This window comes from Cadophora gregata (assembly GCF_030347475.1).
Source record: "Cadophora gregata isolate MNR1 chromosome Unknown scaffold_9, whole genome shotgun sequence".
Classification (NCBI taxonomy): domain Eukaryota; kingdom Fungi; phylum Ascomycota; class Leotiomycetes; order Helotiales; family Ploettnerulaceae; genus Cadophora; species Cadophora gregata.
In genome coordinates, this window is record NW_026695932.1 from 1,277,243 (window position 1) to 1,295,753 (window position 18,511).

Genomic DNA, 18,511 nt, shown 5'->3' on the forward strand with positions numbered 1-18,511 from the left:
CGTTATAATATAACAACGTTTCTAAGAGGGATATTAGCTCTCGTAATAGCTAATAGCGAATAAGACGCTAGTCCGAGTTAGGAGTATTCTTAACAACTAGCACGACACTTAGTAGTCAGATTATATAGCCAAGTCCTATGACCTAGTTAGATATTCAGGGTTAATATAAGAGTATTAGGTAATAATAAGCACTTATCTGCTTTTGGCTAGCCTCGCAATTCTAACTAATAGTAAAGCTAGGCGATTCCAGCTTTTAAATAACGCTAGGCTAAGCGTAGTCTTATAACTTCATATAAGTTATCTATTATTATATAACCGAGTAAGTAGCGCTAGTAAGGTAGCGATAATAAGGGTCGAAAAATAAAGGCTCGCTTAGAGTAACGAGTATAAGTTGTTGGGATATTATTACGCTATCACCGGTAGTGTGATTTAAGCTTAATATAATATAATAGCACGGTTTAGTATTAGCTAGTATATGAGCGAAATAACTACGGATCAGATGATAACCTCTCTATTAGCACGAATATTAAGCTAAGGAGCTCTTAATTCCGTGGAGGGCGCTCGAGCTTATATAAATAAATTCCCCGGGCTATTCCCGATTAGGCCTAATTACACTTAACATAAAACTTGACATAAACTCCCATAGTAGCGTAGAGCTATTTCCCTTTACGTATAACTAAGTAGGTAACTATCAGTAAACCCCTTCAGAGTTAACCGAGCTCTACCGAGTCTTACCGAGCTTTGCCGAGCTCTAGACTCTTCCTAATCGGGTATAGTAAAGAAGTAGTTACTACTACCTTTACAGCGGCTTTTATCGTAGAACTAGTACTTACTTCCTTCACCCTTAATAAAGAAATACGTATAGAGATAGATTCTTCGGATTACGCTATTAGAGCTATACTTAGCTAGCTGGGCGAGGACGGAAGATAGTAACTAGTCGCTTACTATTCGCAGAAACTATTACTAGTAGAACTTAACTATAATATATACGATAAAGAGTTACTAGTAATTATAGATATAATACGCGAATAGAAAGTCTACCTCGAGGGCGCTGCTTACGAAGTATAGATCCTAATAGACTATAAGAATCTTATTTACTTTATAACTACTAAGGAACTAAACTAATAGCAGGTTTATTAGTATAAAACACTCTCTACTATAAAACTTTAAATTTCTTATATTAAGGGAACAGAAAACGCTAGGGCTAACGCTCTAAGTAAGAAACCGGAATATCTCGCAAATAAAACTCACGAATCCTATATTATACTACGGAAAGATAGCGATTCGCTAATAGTTAATTACTAATAGCTAGCCTTAACAGGCTAGGTCGCTAAGAAAATCTGGAAGGGCTATACTAATAACCCGGTTATAGCTAAACAGAAGAAGTAGCTAGGCGAAGAGTTCTCCTTTACTATAAGTAGCATACTCTTATACTAAGGACGAATCTATATACCTACTAGGGATAGGATTAAATTCGTTACGTACTAGTATAGGTTACCTGCCTATAGATACTAAGGGGTAGCTAAGACGCTGTTTAGGCTATCTAGGGAATACTACTTCCTAGGAATAAGGAAAGTAGTTAAAGACGTAGTAGTATTATATGATATATATATCCGGAATAAGGCATTATACTATACTTTATATAGGTTTATAAAGTCACTAATAATACTACCTCGCCTATAGAAATTAATCGCTTTGGATTTCGTAGTCGAGCTACTACTCTTAAAAGACCTAGTTATAGGAATTATATACGACTTGATCTGTGTAATAACGGATAGGTTTATAAAGTACGTGTATATAATACTAGTACTTAGAATATAGGACGCGCTTATAATAGCGCAGGTATTCCTTAGAATAATCTTCGTAAGCTATAGAATACTAGATAAGATTATCTTAGATAAAGATAAGCTCTTTACTTTGAAGTTCTGAAAAACTCTTATCGCGCTCTTAGGAATAAAGTAGAAAATATTAATTGTATTCTATCCTTAGACTAATGTATAGATAAAACAAATTAATTAGATAATAGAGACTTATCTTTAGTATTATATGAACTATAAGTAGGATAACTAGGTGTAATTACTCCTACTTGCCTAGTTTATATATAATAGCGCGGATTAAGAGACTATTAGAGTATCACTATTCTACGCGAATTATGGGTATAATCCTATGGTATATAACTTACTAATAGCTGGTTAGGGTACCGCGTAAGAAGCTATACTATAGGTAGGTGAGCTTAAATAGCTCTATAAAGAATTATCAGCTAATATTCTCTTTATCACGTAGAGATCTGCGATCTATTATAATAGAAAGCGTAGTATAGGACTAACGCTTAAGGAGGGGGATAAAGTCTACTTACTTAGAAAGAATATCGTAACTAAACGACTAAGTTATAAATTAGATTATAAAAAGCTAGGACTATTTAGGATTACTAAAGTTAAGGGACTAGTTAATTATTAACTAGCTCTGCTAAAAATAATAAATATCTACTCGGTATTTCATATATCTCTCCTTGAACTAGCACTACTAGGAGCACCGCCTACTCCTATTACCGAAATATAACCGATTAATCCGAACGCCGAATACGAAGTAGAAGCTATTCTTAACTATTAGTATTTCTATAGTAAACTAAAATATTTGATTAAATAGAAAGGGTACTTATAATCAGAAAACACTTAGGAACCTAAATCTAACCTCTACTACCCTAGGCTTCTATAGGAATTCTATTAAAGAAATCTAGGTTTACTTAGAAGGAAGGGGACCTAAGGTTAGGGACCGGGCCCTTAAAGAAAGACACTAAGTAGGTATTAGGTTTAAAGGTAGGGAACTAAGAAGTAGGATTATCCTCGATAGGCTTAGGGGGAGGCGTTAGAGGATAAATAAGGGTTATAGTTTTTCTTATCTTAAACTGATATATAAGTTATTTAGGAGTGAACCTCTTAATATACCCCGAGGTATTATAATCGTAATACTTTAAGCGAATATACTCGGAGTATTGTTTTAAAATAGATAAATCTAAGAAGTAGGTACAGGAAAAGCTGCAGTAGAAGGAATAAGGCTTTACGAGTTATATAGTACACTTAATATAGAGCATAAGCTAGATACTCTGTTTTTTCTTTATCTGAGTAATACTCGATTTTTTTATAATACTAGATATGATAGATAAGGAAGATAGTTATTAGTAACTATTGATATTTCTTAAGGTTATACTTAAGCGTGGGGACTACACTAGGCTAAGAGAGGGATAGTGTTACAGACCCTTAGCGCTACGGTTTAGTTAGTACTCATATGATAATAAAACTATTAGTAGTACTATAGGGGTATTAGTACTAATAAGAGAGCGGTACTATTAATAGGGTAGTACTAGCTAGGGAATAATATAGGATAGCGAGTAGTACTACTGTATACTCACGCTTTAGTAGTAATAGTTACTTAGATTATAGTGGATAATAGGTTATGTAATAGATCCTTAGATCTCTAGATCCCCTTATAGGAAAGCGGATCTAAGGATCTAAGGATCTAGTATCCTAGGGGATCTAAGGTAAACGAAAGTTCTATATAAGATTAGCACGTCTACTATTAGATAGGAGCTTCATACTTAACTTTAAATAGTATTCTAATACTTAGTAACTATCTTCTTATCTACGTGATATACTTACCTCTTAATTATCAGAGATTAACTGTAGCCTTCTGTATTTATAGCGAGTAAATACCGGACTGTTACAATTATTAATATTAGTTTTTATAAGACCTATTAAAAGTACTCTAAGTACTAGTATTTTATCTTATATTAAAGTCCTACTACTTTTAACTTCTACTTTAAGTTATTCTATAACTTAGTCTATTAGAGTCGCTATTATATTAAAGGCGATTTATAAGTATTCTAGATATATTTTCTATATCTTAGAAATATTTAACTAAATAGCTCTAGAAATATCTTAATAATTATTAGAGAGTAGCTATTATTCTTTAGTAGTATAGAACTTACTCTACTTAATTTTAATAAGAGTTCTCTAGTTACTTTATAATACTTACTCTACTTAGTTTTAATAAGAGCTTACTAATATTAAATTAGTATTATATTCTAAGAGTTAACTCTATTATATTTAACTTATTTATTCTATAGTATAAAGTAACTACTAATTAGTATTAGTATTATACTAGTAAATAAATAATAAGTATATATTAATATATATTAAAATCTAAGGTTTAGTTTAAAGGTATTTAAAAGTATATATTATAAAGAATATCTAAAGGTTAGAATATATACTACCTCCTAAATAACCCTTAGTTCGTATCTAAAGGTAGTTCTTCCCTTAACTAGGATTACTTATCTCCCCTGATTACCCCCTATACTTCCATAGTATAAGTCTGCGGATTAATATATATCGTTAGCTTTATAAACGTAAAAAACTTAGCTCTCCTATAGTTTAATATAAGAGGAAAAAGTTAATAAAGCTTAAAAGGAAGTCTAACTTTATAAAAGAGTATATAAACTAATTACTCTCGCCTTTAAATCTTATCTGAAATTAACTTTATAAAGTTTAACTTAATTACTTTAAAATACCTATTAAACTACGAGCTCTTATAATATAACTTAAGAAACATATAAAGAACACCCGGCGCTTTAAATAAGTATATATAAAGAAAAAGATATCTATAGTAAATAAGGTAAAACGTATAAAATATAGAAAGGAGAATTAAAATAAGATAATTAAGTTATATTAGTAATATATCCACTTTATAAATAAAGCATATGTCGATTCGTCTTTTATAAGAGTAAGATATATTTTTTAAGAGGAGGGAACACGTAAGAACTTTAAAAACATATAAGAAAGACTGAAAAAACAAGGGAATAAACTCTATATTATAATTTAAGTTAACTAGTATACGAAATATAAGAAACTTAAGAAACTTAAGTTCTACTACGACGAAAAAGAACGAGTTATTTAGCCTTCTTGCCCTTAAAAGCCTAAAAAGCGAAAACACGAGTCTTTAAAAGAATAAGAGGCTCGTATACTAGAGTAAGATACTACGAAGCTTTAGTTAGTAAAAGTCAAACTAAAAAGTAATTTTATAATATAGAAATACTATATAAAGCGTTTATTACTAGTTTACGTAGCTGCTTTTAATTTTATAAGGTAAAGGGACCCTTTAGCGCCTTAAGTTTTATAAGAAGATAATAATAGCTCTTATAGAACGCGTGAGAAAAGAAATAACCTTATAAAGCAGTATAAAAGAGACTATAATATCTCTTATATTATTCACCCTACTTAATTACCTGATTTAAATCTAACTAAAGCTTATTAGAATATAATTAAGGTCAGAATTTAATATAAGGTGTAAAACAATATAAAGAAGTTAAAGCGAGCTTTATAAGAGGAATAGGATGAGATTATAATAGAAGAGATTCGTGCGCGTATCTTAGAGATACCATAGTGATACAAAGACCTAGTTAAATATAAGGGGAAACCTATTAAGAGTAAGTTATAGTAATAAAAGCTTGAATTAATTGCATTTTACCCCTTATTTTGCTGTTTTCGCTTAATCCCACGAATTCCTGCACCCCCTGGTGGTTCGTGACTAGACACCTTACTCAGTAGACAGAGCTAAGTCCCGACCTTCCTGAGATGTGGAGGCTCATACGCACCACTTGCCAGATAGGCTTGACAGTCACTGCCAGTATATCGAGTAGTTCAATAAGGTACATACCTGGATATTCAAGACTACATGCTTTTGGATGTTGTAAGTATTGAATGAGAGAATTCCTCGGGCGGAGGTTGTGTTGATTGACTATTCTCAGATTCTGCTATTTACGTCAAGGTACTCTTAGTCCAGAAATTCTGAAAATAGCACTCGTCGTGCTCTATGCTGAAGCCAATACTTCTCTGGGAAATGGAATGTTGAGTTCCCTGACAGCGACGGTATCGTTCAGCAACGCCACCGTTGCAGTATAGTTCTTGTCTGCATACTCCTCCGCGTCAAAATTCAGTAACCACTCCTCACGTTTCAACTTCATACTTTCAGGATTCTTCTTTGCTTCTTCCCAGTTGGCCTTATGCCAAGTATCTCTCGTCTTTTCTCCGGTTTTTTGAGCGGCTCTCACTCTTTCGTATCTTAAGCCTTCAAAAGCTGCAACAGCTTGCTGGACATTGGCTTTGCCACCTTTGAATAAGCAGACTGCCATGGTCGCACCATCCTCCATAGCTTGGGATGCACCTTGAATGGACGTTGGGAGGAAAGGATGAGCTGCATCCCCGATTAGAGCTATACGGCGTCTTGGAGAAACCCAGGTTGGCAATGGATCTCGGTACACCAATTTCCAGTCAATCAACGGATCTGGTGTTGCATCCAAGATTTTCTGGACAATAGGATCCCATCCCTCCAACACATTCCGAGCATTTGCTAAAGGAGCATGAGCCTGCCAGCTTTCCTTCACATCTGCTTCATCCTATTTCTGTCAGTTTTGTACGAGTACCTATTGATTTACACGTACTTTATGCGTGCATACCCAGCTGAAATCCTTCCCGCCCTTAATTGACGCGGCAATGAAATGGATGTCCGTTCCAAGCCAAGCACAATGTTTGTCTCCATTATTCACAAGCCAAGCGGTATCAGGATCTTCCGCTAATTTTGCAGAATCGAACCAGGTACGATAGATTGCATAGCCAGAAGACTTCGGTTTGTCTTCATAGCCCAGAACAATAGTTCTACCTTTAGAACGGACACCATCAGCAGCCATAACGACATCACCTATGAACTTCTGTCCATTGGCAAAAACACTGGCCTCGCTATCGGTCTCGAAATAGTCTTCCACTTTGTGGCCCAAGCGGATATCTATACCGATATCTAAAGCGTGACGATACACGATTTCATGTATCTCTCCACGATGTCCTAGACTTGGTCAATAACATCTTCAAAACTAGTCTCATGAGGCTGTCCTACCATTGTACGCTTTCCCATAACTTCGTTGCTCATCTGACCAAGTTTGCTTAAGAAGCGTATCCCCTTGCCATGTTTTCATGAGCAAGCCATCACTTTTGTGGATGATAGGGTCTAGCTGAGCATCAACACCAGGCCAACGTTGGAAAATGCGCCCAGAATTAGGTGCGAACGAGATGATGTCTCCGAGAATTTTTAGTTCTGGAAACGATTCCAGCAGGAGAACTGAATGGCCTTTCCTATGACATTCGATTGCTGCTGTGAGGCCTGCAAATCCTGCTCCGACAATGATAACCCGGATTCCGGTCGGCGGTGGCCGTTCGTATGTTGTCATTATGATCGGTAGTGCTTGGAATGTTATGGAACTGAAGTTGTTGGGTGATATGTCGCGGGAAAAGATGTATTTCTAGCATAGGTAGCTGACAGCATTCAATTGACCCATGTTTGTTTGATGCATCCGATCACCAAAGACATGCTCGGGGAGGTTCAGCCTATTCAGGGCCAGCCCACATCCAAACGGGGAGGAAGTGAAGCGGGGTGGTCTTAACACGGCCCCCGCATACCGAAAGGGCGGGTTTGCTGTTGGTCACATTGATATTCAAATATAGGTATCGTGGGTTCAGAAGAGATCGTCGGTTTACAGTCACTTGTTGAATGTTCTCGGCTTTGCTGAATACTTACACCTTTTATGTAAGAGCATGAATTGGATCCAACATTCCTCAATAATGAGTCAGCAACCTCTCTTCACACGCAAGATACAACTATCAAAGTCAAGTTGAAAAAACGAATAATCATCACAAAAATACAAAGCAAGTGCGGGAGAGACCTGTTGGAGTCGCATGAACTTTGGGCCCCTGATTATCACGACCACTCATCGCTCAGCAATGAGATCATCGCGTCCAACTCTATCAGTGATCCCATTAAACTTATTAGGATCTGACCACAGACTTGACAGGGACGAAAAGCTTGTCTCCCGCTCCAGGATAAGCCATCCATGCATTTCTTCTCAAAGTGGAGTATTCACACGTTGTGCCACCATTTTGAACGGTCACATAAACCCATATTGCATTGGATATGCTTGAAGACCAGTTTCACCAGCTCTGTCCTGGGACAGGAAAGCACTGACGACGTCACTCCGGCAATATAAGGATTGATCAAAATTCGGCACCTTGACACAAGAAGCTTGTGTGATTCATGAATGACCAGTCCAATATTCCACGAGAATACGAGACGGTTCCTCAAGAGAATAATCGGAACATAATACGAAGGGGTAGTCGCATGTTTATCCCCGATCTTCGTCCTTCGGTCTTTCGAAACAATACAATGGCTGTCTGTCGTACCTGGCATTCTCTGAAACGTTTAGTGACGAAATCTCGGTGGTCGAGATGGAAGAGCTATGCTTTCCTACTTACCGTGGGGCTCTCAGCTTCAGTTGTCGAGTCTTTCGAACCTATGTTATTTCCGACTTCGTTGGTATTGGAGCAGATTTTCCATCAATATCAATAGCTTGCACTGAACACATCCTGGCTGATCCTCGCATATGTTTATACAAAGCACTGGATCAAGGCCGTCCTTCAGATCAGGCCTTTGACAACCCTCATGCAGAGCCGGGTTGGCCCTATTATTCCTTGTCAATACATTTGTCGCCGTCTGGGCATAAGACCAGTTTTCAACTTAGACATAATCAAGTTTGCATATAGTGTCTGAGGTGCGTTCTCTAAGAATAACAACTCCGCAAAACATTAGTCGCATTCTTTCTGGGTTTGGTCTGGTACCACACGAAGTCATAGTACAGTGTAAGAGTGCAAACCTACAGTCTGTTCATCGGAGAACTACGAGAAGTCCTGTTTGGAACTTGTTTCTACAGTAGAATTTCAGGTGAAAATTTGATCAATGGGCACATCGTTGGAGGGAGTCTGATGTTCTATCCTGTGGTAAAATACTAGCTATGTGTGAGGACCTCGAGAGCAAGTGGCCAAACAACGTCTTATTGTTGGGAGCAGGGCTTATTAGGATCTTCCAATTTATGACGACATCACTTGGAGAGAAAATATTGGGACTAATTAACGACTTCATGTGCATATACTTTGCGAAGAAAAGCCACGAGCCTAGGTCTCGACTTGTCTTGATGTTTCTGGTGTTGCTCCGTGACGTTGCCGATTTCTTCGGCTTGCGAGTATCTACTCATTATCAGACCCACTGGATTGGACAAATATTCGCTGACGGTTTTACGATTATGACTGTGGTACTCAAAACTCGGTACATTTCGATAATCGAGTCTGATGAGGACTTGAGCGAAGAGACTAAGCCGTCCAGTCCGTGGAGAAGCGTTACTGGCTGACTCCTCGAGTGTTCATCTATCTTACATTGTGCGTTTTGTGGATCCGATTTTAAAAAATACTGTCACGTGAAAGATCCTGATTGGACACGTCGGATTAGCGCGAGCCTGCGAGCGATGATTCGACTTAATTGGCTAGACCGTGGCGAAGCGAGGTCCCCTGGCCCCGGAGCTTGCGAAGGGCCGCCAGGGAAAAGACCTCGTTGCCAGACACTTGCTTTTTTTCCATTAACATATTTGTCAATGATTGGCTGTCAAAGATGGGGTTCTGTGTGTCTTTGGCGTGCTGGGCAGTATTTTCGGTGGGATTACTCTGTAGAGAAGAGATCAGATATATGGTAATGGTGCTGACGCTGCCTACACTCGCGTTTGTGATAACACCATAATTCCTCTAAGAAATTCTGGGGAATAGATCCGACGCGCAGTGCTCGGAACAACTTCTTGACTGGAGTCATAAATGGATGGAGTTCAACTGCCGAAGAGGAGCTCTTTAAGAGTCTCGCTGTGGCTTTCATACATTAGTAGGTGTTAGACCAAAGCACCCACTATTTTCGTTGTCTCGAATCCAGATCCAGAAGTAGCTTCCAAGGCATATTGACTCGCCATGTCTGCTCTGTTTCTTGATTCATGAATGTGGCCCAGTTTTTTCAGCCACACACTTCTCTGGAGGGGGTTCATGTTGCTTGGGCCCCTCTTCCAGAGATTCTGATTTCCAAGCCTGGGGGTTTCCCGAAGTTAGAACCACTATCCTGGTGCTCCCGCACCCATCTTGACATGCTCACTAACCACTAGCAAAAGATAGAGTCCCGATTCAGTTTCGACAAATAAGATATCTGCCGAGAAGCCTGGGCGTAGCGTCGCGCGGGGTCCCCATCTGGTGACACGGCGGTTAGGAGACATAGTTTCAGGGCGCACTTGCCAAGCCCATTCTGCTTCCTTTTGGCGCACGCCGCATCTGCATTCTAGTTACCAGCGGCCTGGCGTGCCGAGAGGGGTCACCTCAGATTCCGGAGAAACTCCCTACAAACTCATGCACGAATACTCATCTGAAGTTGTCTTAAAGGCGGCCCGATGTACCTTCAATCAACACACGTTTAGGAGGAGATACGATCTGACACTTTTATTAAATCCTCAGTCATGGCTGAATCACATACCACAACGGTAAATAATATCTCGAAGGCAGATGATGACATTGCTGTGTCCCAGGTCGAGCAATCGACAGGTGGACCGGTCATCAAGGTCGACTCTTACAGAGATGACCGTCACATCAACCTTACATGGCGGTCATGGATGGTAGTTTTGTAAGTAGGATATCTGGATAAGTGGTATACGCAGCTAACACATTCAGTGTAACATGTTTTGCGTATGTTCTCGATACGTCCATCAACTTACTATGGTCTAATCAGATGCAGCATCATGGCGCAGGTCTTTGTGGTAGTTGCTGCTGGATCTGTCATCGGTTTCATTGTGAGAGATCTCGGCGATGGAGCAATTGCTGGATGGATCATACAGGTATGTGTTAGATTCCCTACACAGAAAACTTCAAATTGCTAACAGCTACCGCAAAATAGGGGCCTTTGTTGATGCAAAGTGTGCTCTCGCCTATCGTCGGTCGCCTCTCGGATGTTCTCGACCGAAAATACCTGGCCATGGCTCCGCCCGCAATCTCTTTTATCGGAGCAGTCATATCAGCCAAAGCAACCTCGATGACTATGCTCATTGGGGGTGGCATCTTGGTGGGCTGTACGTTGTCGACCATTTCAATCGTCCAAGCAATCCCATCTGAGGTGTTGCCCATGAAATATCGAGCTCTTGCAAACGGATTTGCCTTCCTCGGCGGCGCCATTGGGTACGTATTATCTCCGCTCCTCCACAAACGTTCGAGATGTGGCAACTGCTAATTCCCTCGTTACCTTCAGAGGCCTAGTTGGAGGCTTGGGAGCAGGTGCTGCCACCAACGCCGATGCAGGTGGATGGAGAAATATCTTTTGGATGCAGGCTGGTTTCTTCGCAGCCACCGTTGTGGGCTTATTTCTCTTCTATCATCCCAAAAGGTCATCTGACTTCCCCAAGATGACCTGGAAGAGAATTGCTTGGGAGTGCGACCCTATTGGCTCCTCTCTCTTTATTGTTAGCGCAACATTGATGCTTCTCGCTTTGGACTGGGCAGGTGGAGTCTACCCGTGGTACGTAGTGGGCGACCCGTTCTTCTCTTTTGCTTTTCTTGTCGGATGTCGGGATCTCATCAAGACTCGTCACAAAACATCCCTATAGGCAATTGCTAACTCCTTACTAGGAAAGATGCCCATGTCGTAGCCCCACTTACTGTTGGGATCGTAATGCTAATAGCGTTTTGTGTATATGGTAAGCAATTTCCATGAATTCTGTGGACTTTTCTGATGACTTTGGCAGAGTGGAAAGGAAGAGATGACGGCCTTGTATGTACATTCCCTCCCCCATTGAATCCCTAAGACCTCGGTTCTCGGCCAAAAGACGCATATTAATACTGCTGCTTTGGGAACCAAGATCCTGAACCTAGATCTAATCTCTACAGCCGCTAACGCTCTTAAAGGTCGCGCATGTTTTTTTCAAGGGTTCTCCGAACTTTGCTCTTTCCGTCTTCGCCTTTGCAGTAGAAGGGTACGTTTGTATTTTCCTAAATATCAACGCAGTTTAAAAAACAGACCCTAACTATTTGTAGATGGATCTTCTATAGCGCCGTGAACAGTGTGACGCCATTGATTGTCCTGCATCTTGGATTTGAGACCTCCGCCTGGAAAATTTCCATCCGTCAGCTGTCCTACACACTGGTGACTTTGTTCGCGTCTATTCCTATCACGTACGTAGTGCCATCTACATATATTATTTGGGCCACGGCTAATACATCCAAAGGCTATATTCGACGTGGAAGAAGGATCTCAAGAGTCCACTTCTGATTACCTTTGCGCTCTTCCTTGTTGTGTAAGTCTTTACGAGCATAATCCGACTGAGAAATCTGTCTAATATTCACCAAGCACAATATGCTACGCCAATATCAACCCCAGCATGAACCACGCTCAGTTAGGATTTAATGTCATCTGTGAGTAAATAGTCCCACCATTTACGGGATTACCGTACTCATGAATACCAGCTGGAATTGGCCAAAGTGGGCCACTCACACTCCTCGTCGCGCTCGTCCAATTTACAGCACCGCATGCATACCTTTCAACTGCAACAGGCCTTGCATTTTCCGCTCGAGCATTGGGAGGAGCCTTCGGCTCCGCGGTGCTCAATGCCATCATCAATGGCAAGCTTGCCTCCCACTATGCACCTTCAGTCTCGAACGCTGCGACTAAGGCGGGTCTCCCTGAATCGTCAGTACCTGCTCTGCTCGAATCTTTTGCCAGCGGGGTGGGCTTCGCAGACATCCCAGGCGTTAGTCCAGATATCCTTGCTGCAGCTACAAGTGCGAGTGAGCACGCATATGCTGCTGCTTATAGGCTGGCGTGGGCGAGCATTATTCCGTTTGTGGTTCTAGCACTAGTGGCAATCTGGTTCTTGAAGGGGGTCAAAGAACTGATGACTGAGCACGTGGAGGCAACAGTCGAGAAGGATGAAGTGGCAGAGAAGACCGCTGTCTAATGGCGGCTATGTGGAGGCGCTGGGAATCCTGGGGGAATCGAGTAACGTCATTTCAAGAAACTCTAGGTTGCGGAAAGTTATTGAGTAGAGTTAGTCACAATTGGTTCGACTCATTCATTCTCAAATCTTGGGGTGCGATGTCTGATTTAAACCCGGTCACCGCTACCTAAAATTCTTGTGTTTTCGTCTCGGCTAAATTTAGGTCGTCGCTTATTCTTGGGTGGTAAACAAGTACTTGAGCGGCTGTGAAGACATCACTTTGACCTTTCCCAAGGGACGCCCAAATTTTCTCCACAACTTATGTAGCCGAGTAATACAAATTGAACATGCCAGCTCCTCCAAAAGTTTGAGTCGGATTTCCAATACAAGTTTTTGTACATGCACCTGCACCGCTAATTGGCGTAGCGGCAGCGGGAGATGTCAACGCTGTCCAGCATTCCCGTGCAAAACTCTAGCCCGGTATAAGGGTATGGCGGGGTATGTAATTTCGCCACTGACAAGCATATCTCGATGGACATGGTATCATTGGCTAGAATCTTGGTCATAGATTTGGGATTTGGATTCTTTGAAGCATCCAATATGTCCGTAGCCACAAGTCTTGCTAGCACCTTGCACCGTTATCGTGGACGATGTCTTTTGGCTTGAAGCTGTTGTGCTGACAGAAGCTGGAGACTTTTTAATTGATGACGTAGGCTTGATGCTGCTTGTTGCACTTGGAAAGTTGGAGTTTGAGCGTGACTTGGTCGACAACAGACTTGAGAATGATTTAGGGGTAATTGTGGACTTGGAAGAACTTGATACTGGTTTGGGCGACGATAAACTTTTCAAGTACCTGTACGAAAGACTGGACTTTGCAGAAGCACTTGTGAGAGGTTTTGTCGAGGACGATGATGTCTGTAAAGAACTAGCTGTTGAGTCCTTCGACGGAGAAGGAGAGGGCTTGGCTGAACTGGAGCTGGAAGGCCATTGTGATGATAGCGAGTTGATAATTTCCGAAGATCTGAGTTTCGATGACTTGAATGACGAAGACTTTACTGGGCTTGATGTGGGAGTGATTCTGGAAGTTGTCAGTATTGTCGCCACCGACCGTGATATTGACACCGACCTCGACGTTGAAGGCTTCACCGTTGACAAAATATTTGATAAAGAGGACGTTTACTGTAAGGAAGAAGATGTAATAGAACTCGGTAATCTGCTTCTCTGCTTACAAGCGCCAGTAACACTGGGGACGGCATTGACTCCAGAACCAATTGGTATGATGTTAGTACCACACTCCAAGTATTGCGCGAGAAGAAGGTTGTCATTATCTTGCTCAAATACAGCTGCTGCAGTTAGTTGTATTCATTCAGATGGGAACAGACCTTTGGGGACTTGCTGTAATATGATCTTAAAAAATTATCTTAACATGAAATAGCTTGCATTTCTTGCGGACCTCCTCGCTTCTCGTAGTTCGCAATCGAGATGCTCCACATGGCACTAATCTAGGATTATTCATGTGCCAAGTTACCAATTACTTGCCAAAAATGATCTACGGAGGTAGATCCTTCTCTTTTCTTTCAAGGGTTGTTTTTCCAATCAGAGAAGTCGTATTACTGACCATTTAGCGGTTCTGAAATGGTTCCATATTGCTCATCCACAGGCGAAGCCGCGATGCCGTCCGGTATCACTATCCCGTCAACTGCCGTATCAAACACAACTGTAGCGAGACCCTGTAATCAAGCAAAGAACGCTGAAATTCGTTCTCGTCCAGGCAGGCTTAGCGCCTAGCTTCAGCGCCGTGCCCTCAAAACGTGTGTTTTCGGCAGTTGAGGGGATAGGGCTGCGTCGCCCGCGGAGACCCTGAAGCTTTCAAACTAAACGTTAGACATGCATTAGTTGGAACCGAGAGATAACCAGAGAGGTGAAAACAATATCAGCAAATAATTCTGAAGCATGATGTGCCCCTGCTCATTCAGATTGGAGCTTGGCCATGCCCGATTGTGGCTGTACACGAATTGGTAAGCAAGCTATTCTAGACTCCTCTTGTCCGCCAACACATTCTAACATCTGTTAGAACGTAGTCTTGATTAATATGGAGCAGAAAGACTGAGAGCTATTGTCAGATTATTGGGTGCTGTATCTGCTAGGATCGGAGCTGTCGGTATGTTAATGGCCGTGCCGTTTTGGACGATTGAGACCCACTTGTAGAAGGTGCCTTTTGTAGTCCTCAACAGATACAGCTTTGTTGGTTCCGGAATCAAGCCCTGCGGTACTGGCATTTGGTTCCAAGATCCCCCTGATTCAGCCTTACCATGCGGCGTGTGCAGTAGTCTCGTCTACAGACATCCCCCGGTAAAAACTCCTGCTAGAATTCTGCAAGAACCTGTCTTGTGGAGAGATGGAAGCCCCTAAGCTTTCGCCGGAAGATTATATAAAGGAGATGAGGCACAGCAAGATCTCGAGGGGCTAATCAATCTGATCTTTACGTTCCTTCCTGCCTTCCTTGATTGAGTAGACATTTTTGTAGTGCTCACTCCGGTTTCAATAAGTATATATCTTAGTAACACACTCCTCTCCATGTCCAAAATTCGTACCTCGAAACACTACATTACTGTCATAGATTCAGGAGAACACGGTCAATCTAGTCAACCACCAGTCACTATTGATGCAGACGACGCTCTTTTCCTGGACGACTTGGTTGAGATACTTATGTGTCTGATACTTGGGTCCAGCAATTATGATGGGAGCCTTTGAAGAGAGCTAATTCCACGGCTCAATATCACTTCGAACGATATAGGCCAATTGCGCCGACTTCACCACACTCAAGAATTTTCGGGGTTCTTGGAAGAAGTGAAGTCTAAAATTGCACGCCGTTTGATGACACGGAGTAGCCGTGGGTAGCAACAACCTCTCAACAAACGCAACAAGCTAAAACTTGGTGTTCCAAGCAGGTTCTTCAGACAAGCTCACGCCTTTTGCGAATAGACACCAAATTCGACTTTGGTCATCAGCATCCCGATCTTGACAAGTCTGCTTCATGTAATCATGTCCCTATACAAGTCTTCAGTTTGTAGTCTGAAAGAAATCCATGCTTGGGCTCTTTAGACATGAAATGGTGCAATGTCGACTTTTGTTGATCTGTGCTTCGACAGCGAGAGCTGGAGAGGAACAAATTTGGAGCCGTGATGATATAGATTTAGGAGTAGTTACTGTTCGCAGCTTCGAGCAAAATGAGTCGCTGGATTTGAGCCGTGGTTTGGAGACCAGAGACTGATATGGGTGCTTCGACTTTGGAGAAACACTGCGAATCAGGAACAGCTTGAAGATGAGGCAGGAGGGGAAAACACTGAATATGCAATGACTCGATTCACTCTGTAGGAGGAAACTGTTGGTGGGGGCAGAATACGTTTCCGAGAACCCCTTCCTATGAACAAATGCTCAATGACTTGCCATCCTTCTAACGTCGCTTCAAAAGCACCCGCCCAAGTCCATAATTCTTTGGCAGCCACTCATCAACTTCCTTCTCCCTTCCCATCATAAGCTGCACCAGCGCTTCTGCACATTGAAACGCCAAAGCCATGCCATGGCCGTTGAAGCCCACGCAGATCCACAGCCCATCTTGGCCAAGAGCTTGCCCGACAATTGGCTGACTGTCAACGGTGTACCCCATAATGCCACTCCACTCTAATAGGCCGGTAAGGAACAAATTAGCAACGTTTCTTAGTGGGTATTGACTATGTAGGAAGATGCCTAGTGCCGTTTGGTGTGGGCGGGTGGAACGATGAACGAAAACAAGAGCCATTCAACCGCTACCGGCCATACCGTACCTACCTTGCAATACTTCTCCATCATCTCCCCAATTCTCTCTCCCAAAATAACTCGCTGCAGCACTGATGATAGATAACGTCAGTACGTTGTGTAAGTAAGCATGCTACCCTCAGGCAGGTACGTATGCGTTCAAATGTCCGAGTTCAGGATCAGAGAATATGCAGCAGATACGAGTAATGATCGATAGATAGTCCCTGACCAGCCATTACGGCGGTACGAAGCGAAAATGACTCGTAAAGTTACGGGAACAAGACGTACTGGGTAAGGTACTCCGAGATCCTGGGATGGATCACAGTGTCGTCTAGAATAGGTTGCTCGCCATGCTCCCCAAGAGGAGTTCCTAGACGCCTCCCGCCTCCTTCGTGGCGTAGCGTGAGGTTAGATTTTCGATTCAGTGCCACCTGTGTAAGAACCATTCAAGAATGCAGACTCGAAGAACAACTTACCAATTATGATATCTCCTGCTCCAGTTGTTCCCTCAGCTCGAGCCTGCATATAATCTCCCGAGACATGGCTTTCCAAGTCCATGGTCCTCGTTAGCGCAGGATTATTGACAATGTTCGAGCCTGGTCGAACAGCAGCCACTTGGGCCCTTGTTGGAATGAGGAAGTTCGCCAAAGGAGGATAGAGTACCGAGCTGTAAGCATTTGTCGCCAAGATGACCTTTTCAGCCCTGACGTCTCCTCGATCCGTGTGGGCCGTCCAGTAGCTCTGGGAGCCCCGTGGGCAGGATTGCGATATCTCAAGTGCCGGCGTGTTGGTTTGCAAGTTCACGCCTTGCTCGATGCATATCTCCAGAAGACGGCAGACGAACTTGTACGGCGACAGGACGTATGCAGGGAATGATATGGCCCCCACCCCTTCGGGAATCAATAACCGCTCCCTGGTCTCCTTCGCACTCCATACCCTGTGTTTCGTCAAGATATTTGTCTCAACCTTGCCGCCTAAGACGTCATTCCTCGCTTCCAATGATGCCAAAGCACGTTCCCACTTCCTGTCATCCGTGAAGATATCCAGGGTCTCAACGTCCCTTAGATCACAGTCTATCTCGTGCTCCTTCACAAACTCCCCTAATTTCCTCACATTCTCTTCTTCCAGCTTTTCCATCAATAACGCTTCTTCTTTTCCGAATTCCTCCAAGTAAGTCCTGAACTCCAAATACCTCCCAGCACGACAATGCCCACCATTTCGACCCGTCGCACCACTGCACGCCTGTCGAGCCTCAAGGATCACGATCGAAGCGCCTGGCTCTTCCTGGAGAAGTTTAAACGCTGTGACAGCCCCCGTGATACCTGATCCCACGATTAAATACTTGGCTGATGATGGGAGTAAGGCTGTGGTGCGGTGGTCTGAGAGGTGGTGGGGAGGGGTCTGCCAATAGGCTTTCGTTGGATTGGGGTATGGCAGCCCAATCGGGATTGTCGTTTTGGTCATATTCTAAGAGATTGTTGATAACTGATATGAGGGTGTTAGAGGTACTGATTCTCATGGTCATTATATTGGGGGCGCTTGTAAAGGCTCCTTTTATACAAGTTCACTCCAAGTGACGTTATGAATATGGTGTGACGCTGCTCTGCGGCGTCGATCCGCTGTGTAAGCTTCGGAGTAACATGGTTGTGACTGTTGCCTTGAATTTATTTAGGTACGACCCAAGGACAGGATCATTTGCGAGCATATTTGGCAAAGACAACGGGATCGTAAAACAAACAAAGTCGTACGTTGACACATTTGCATGTTACTGGACCGCCAACCCCGAGTTTCGGTGCTCGTGGCAAATCACGGAGTTGGAGCTTCGAAGCGAGATGG

General features: G+C 42.4%; 4 protein-coding genes across 4 annotated transcripts; 2 read left to right on the plus strand and 2 right to left on the minus strand.

Moving 5' to 3' along the window:
* Positions 1-5,863: 5,863 nt before the first annotated feature.
* On the minus strand, positions 5,864-7,425 carry ONS95_014727 (uncharacterized protein; the record flags this gene model as incomplete). Its single annotated transcript, XM_058508397.1, has 3 exons — positions 6,943-7,425; positions 6,494-6,891; positions 5,864-6,448 (listed from the first exon to the last, which is right to left on the minus strand). Exons 1-3 carry the CDS (start codon positions 7,271-7,273, stop codon positions 5,864-5,866), a joined length of 1,314 nt encoding a protein of 437 aa, XP_058356084.1. The 5' UTR covers positions 7,274-7,425.
* A 2,078-nt stretch (positions 7,426-9,503) lies between these two features.
* Positions 9,504-12,992, plus strand: ONS95_014728 (uncharacterized protein). Its single transcript, XM_058508398.1, has 13 exons — positions 9,504-9,798; positions 10,080-10,578; positions 10,626-10,640; positions 10,690-10,789; positions 10,849-11,126; positions 11,197-11,463; positions 11,574-11,641; positions 11,690-11,715; positions 11,850-11,917; positions 11,979-12,116; positions 12,170-12,238; positions 12,292-12,356; positions 12,408-12,992. Exons 2-13 carry the CDS (start codon positions 10,415-10,417, stop codon positions 12,896-12,898), a joined length of 1,749 nt encoding a protein of 582 aa, XP_058356085.1. The 5' UTR covers positions 9,504-9,798; positions 10,080-10,414; the 3' UTR covers positions 12,899-12,992.
* A 603-nt stretch (positions 12,993-13,595) lies between these two features.
* ONS95_014729 (uncharacterized protein) lies at positions 13,596-14,312 on the plus strand (the record flags this gene model as incomplete). The annotated part of the gene is made up of 1 exon (XM_058508399.1): positions 13,596-14,312. One exon carries the CDS (start codon positions 13,596-13,598, stop codon positions 14,310-14,312), a length of 717 nt encoding a protein of 238 aa, XP_058356086.1.
* Positions 14,313-16,334: 2,022 nt separating this feature from the next.
* ONS95_014730 (uncharacterized protein) lies at positions 16,335-18,139 on the minus strand (the record flags this gene model as incomplete). Its single annotated transcript, XM_058508400.1, has 4 exons — positions 16,335-16,561; positions 16,709-16,767; positions 16,964-17,063; positions 17,152-18,139. 4 exons carry the CDS (start codon positions 18,137-18,139, stop codon positions 16,335-16,337), a joined length of 1,374 nt encoding a protein of 457 aa, XP_058356087.1.
* Positions 18,140-18,511: the final 372 nt, after the last annotated feature.

What these genes read in the sequence shown, in the direction of transcription:
- ONS95_014728 (XM_058508398.1), top strand. Translation starts at nt 10,415, where the DNA reads ATGGCTGAATCACATACCACAACGGTAAATAATATCTCGAAGGCAGAT. An exon ending in GCAGGTGGAGTCTACCCGTG is followed by an intron (nt 11,464 to 11,573) that starts GTACGTAGTGGG and finishes ACTCCTTACTAG; the next exon opens with GAAAGATGCCCATGTCGTAG. An exon ending in TTCGCGTCTATTCCTATCAC is followed by an intron (nt 12,117 to 12,169) that starts GTACGTAGTGCC and finishes ATACATCCAAAG; the next exon opens with GCTATATTCGACGTGGAAGA.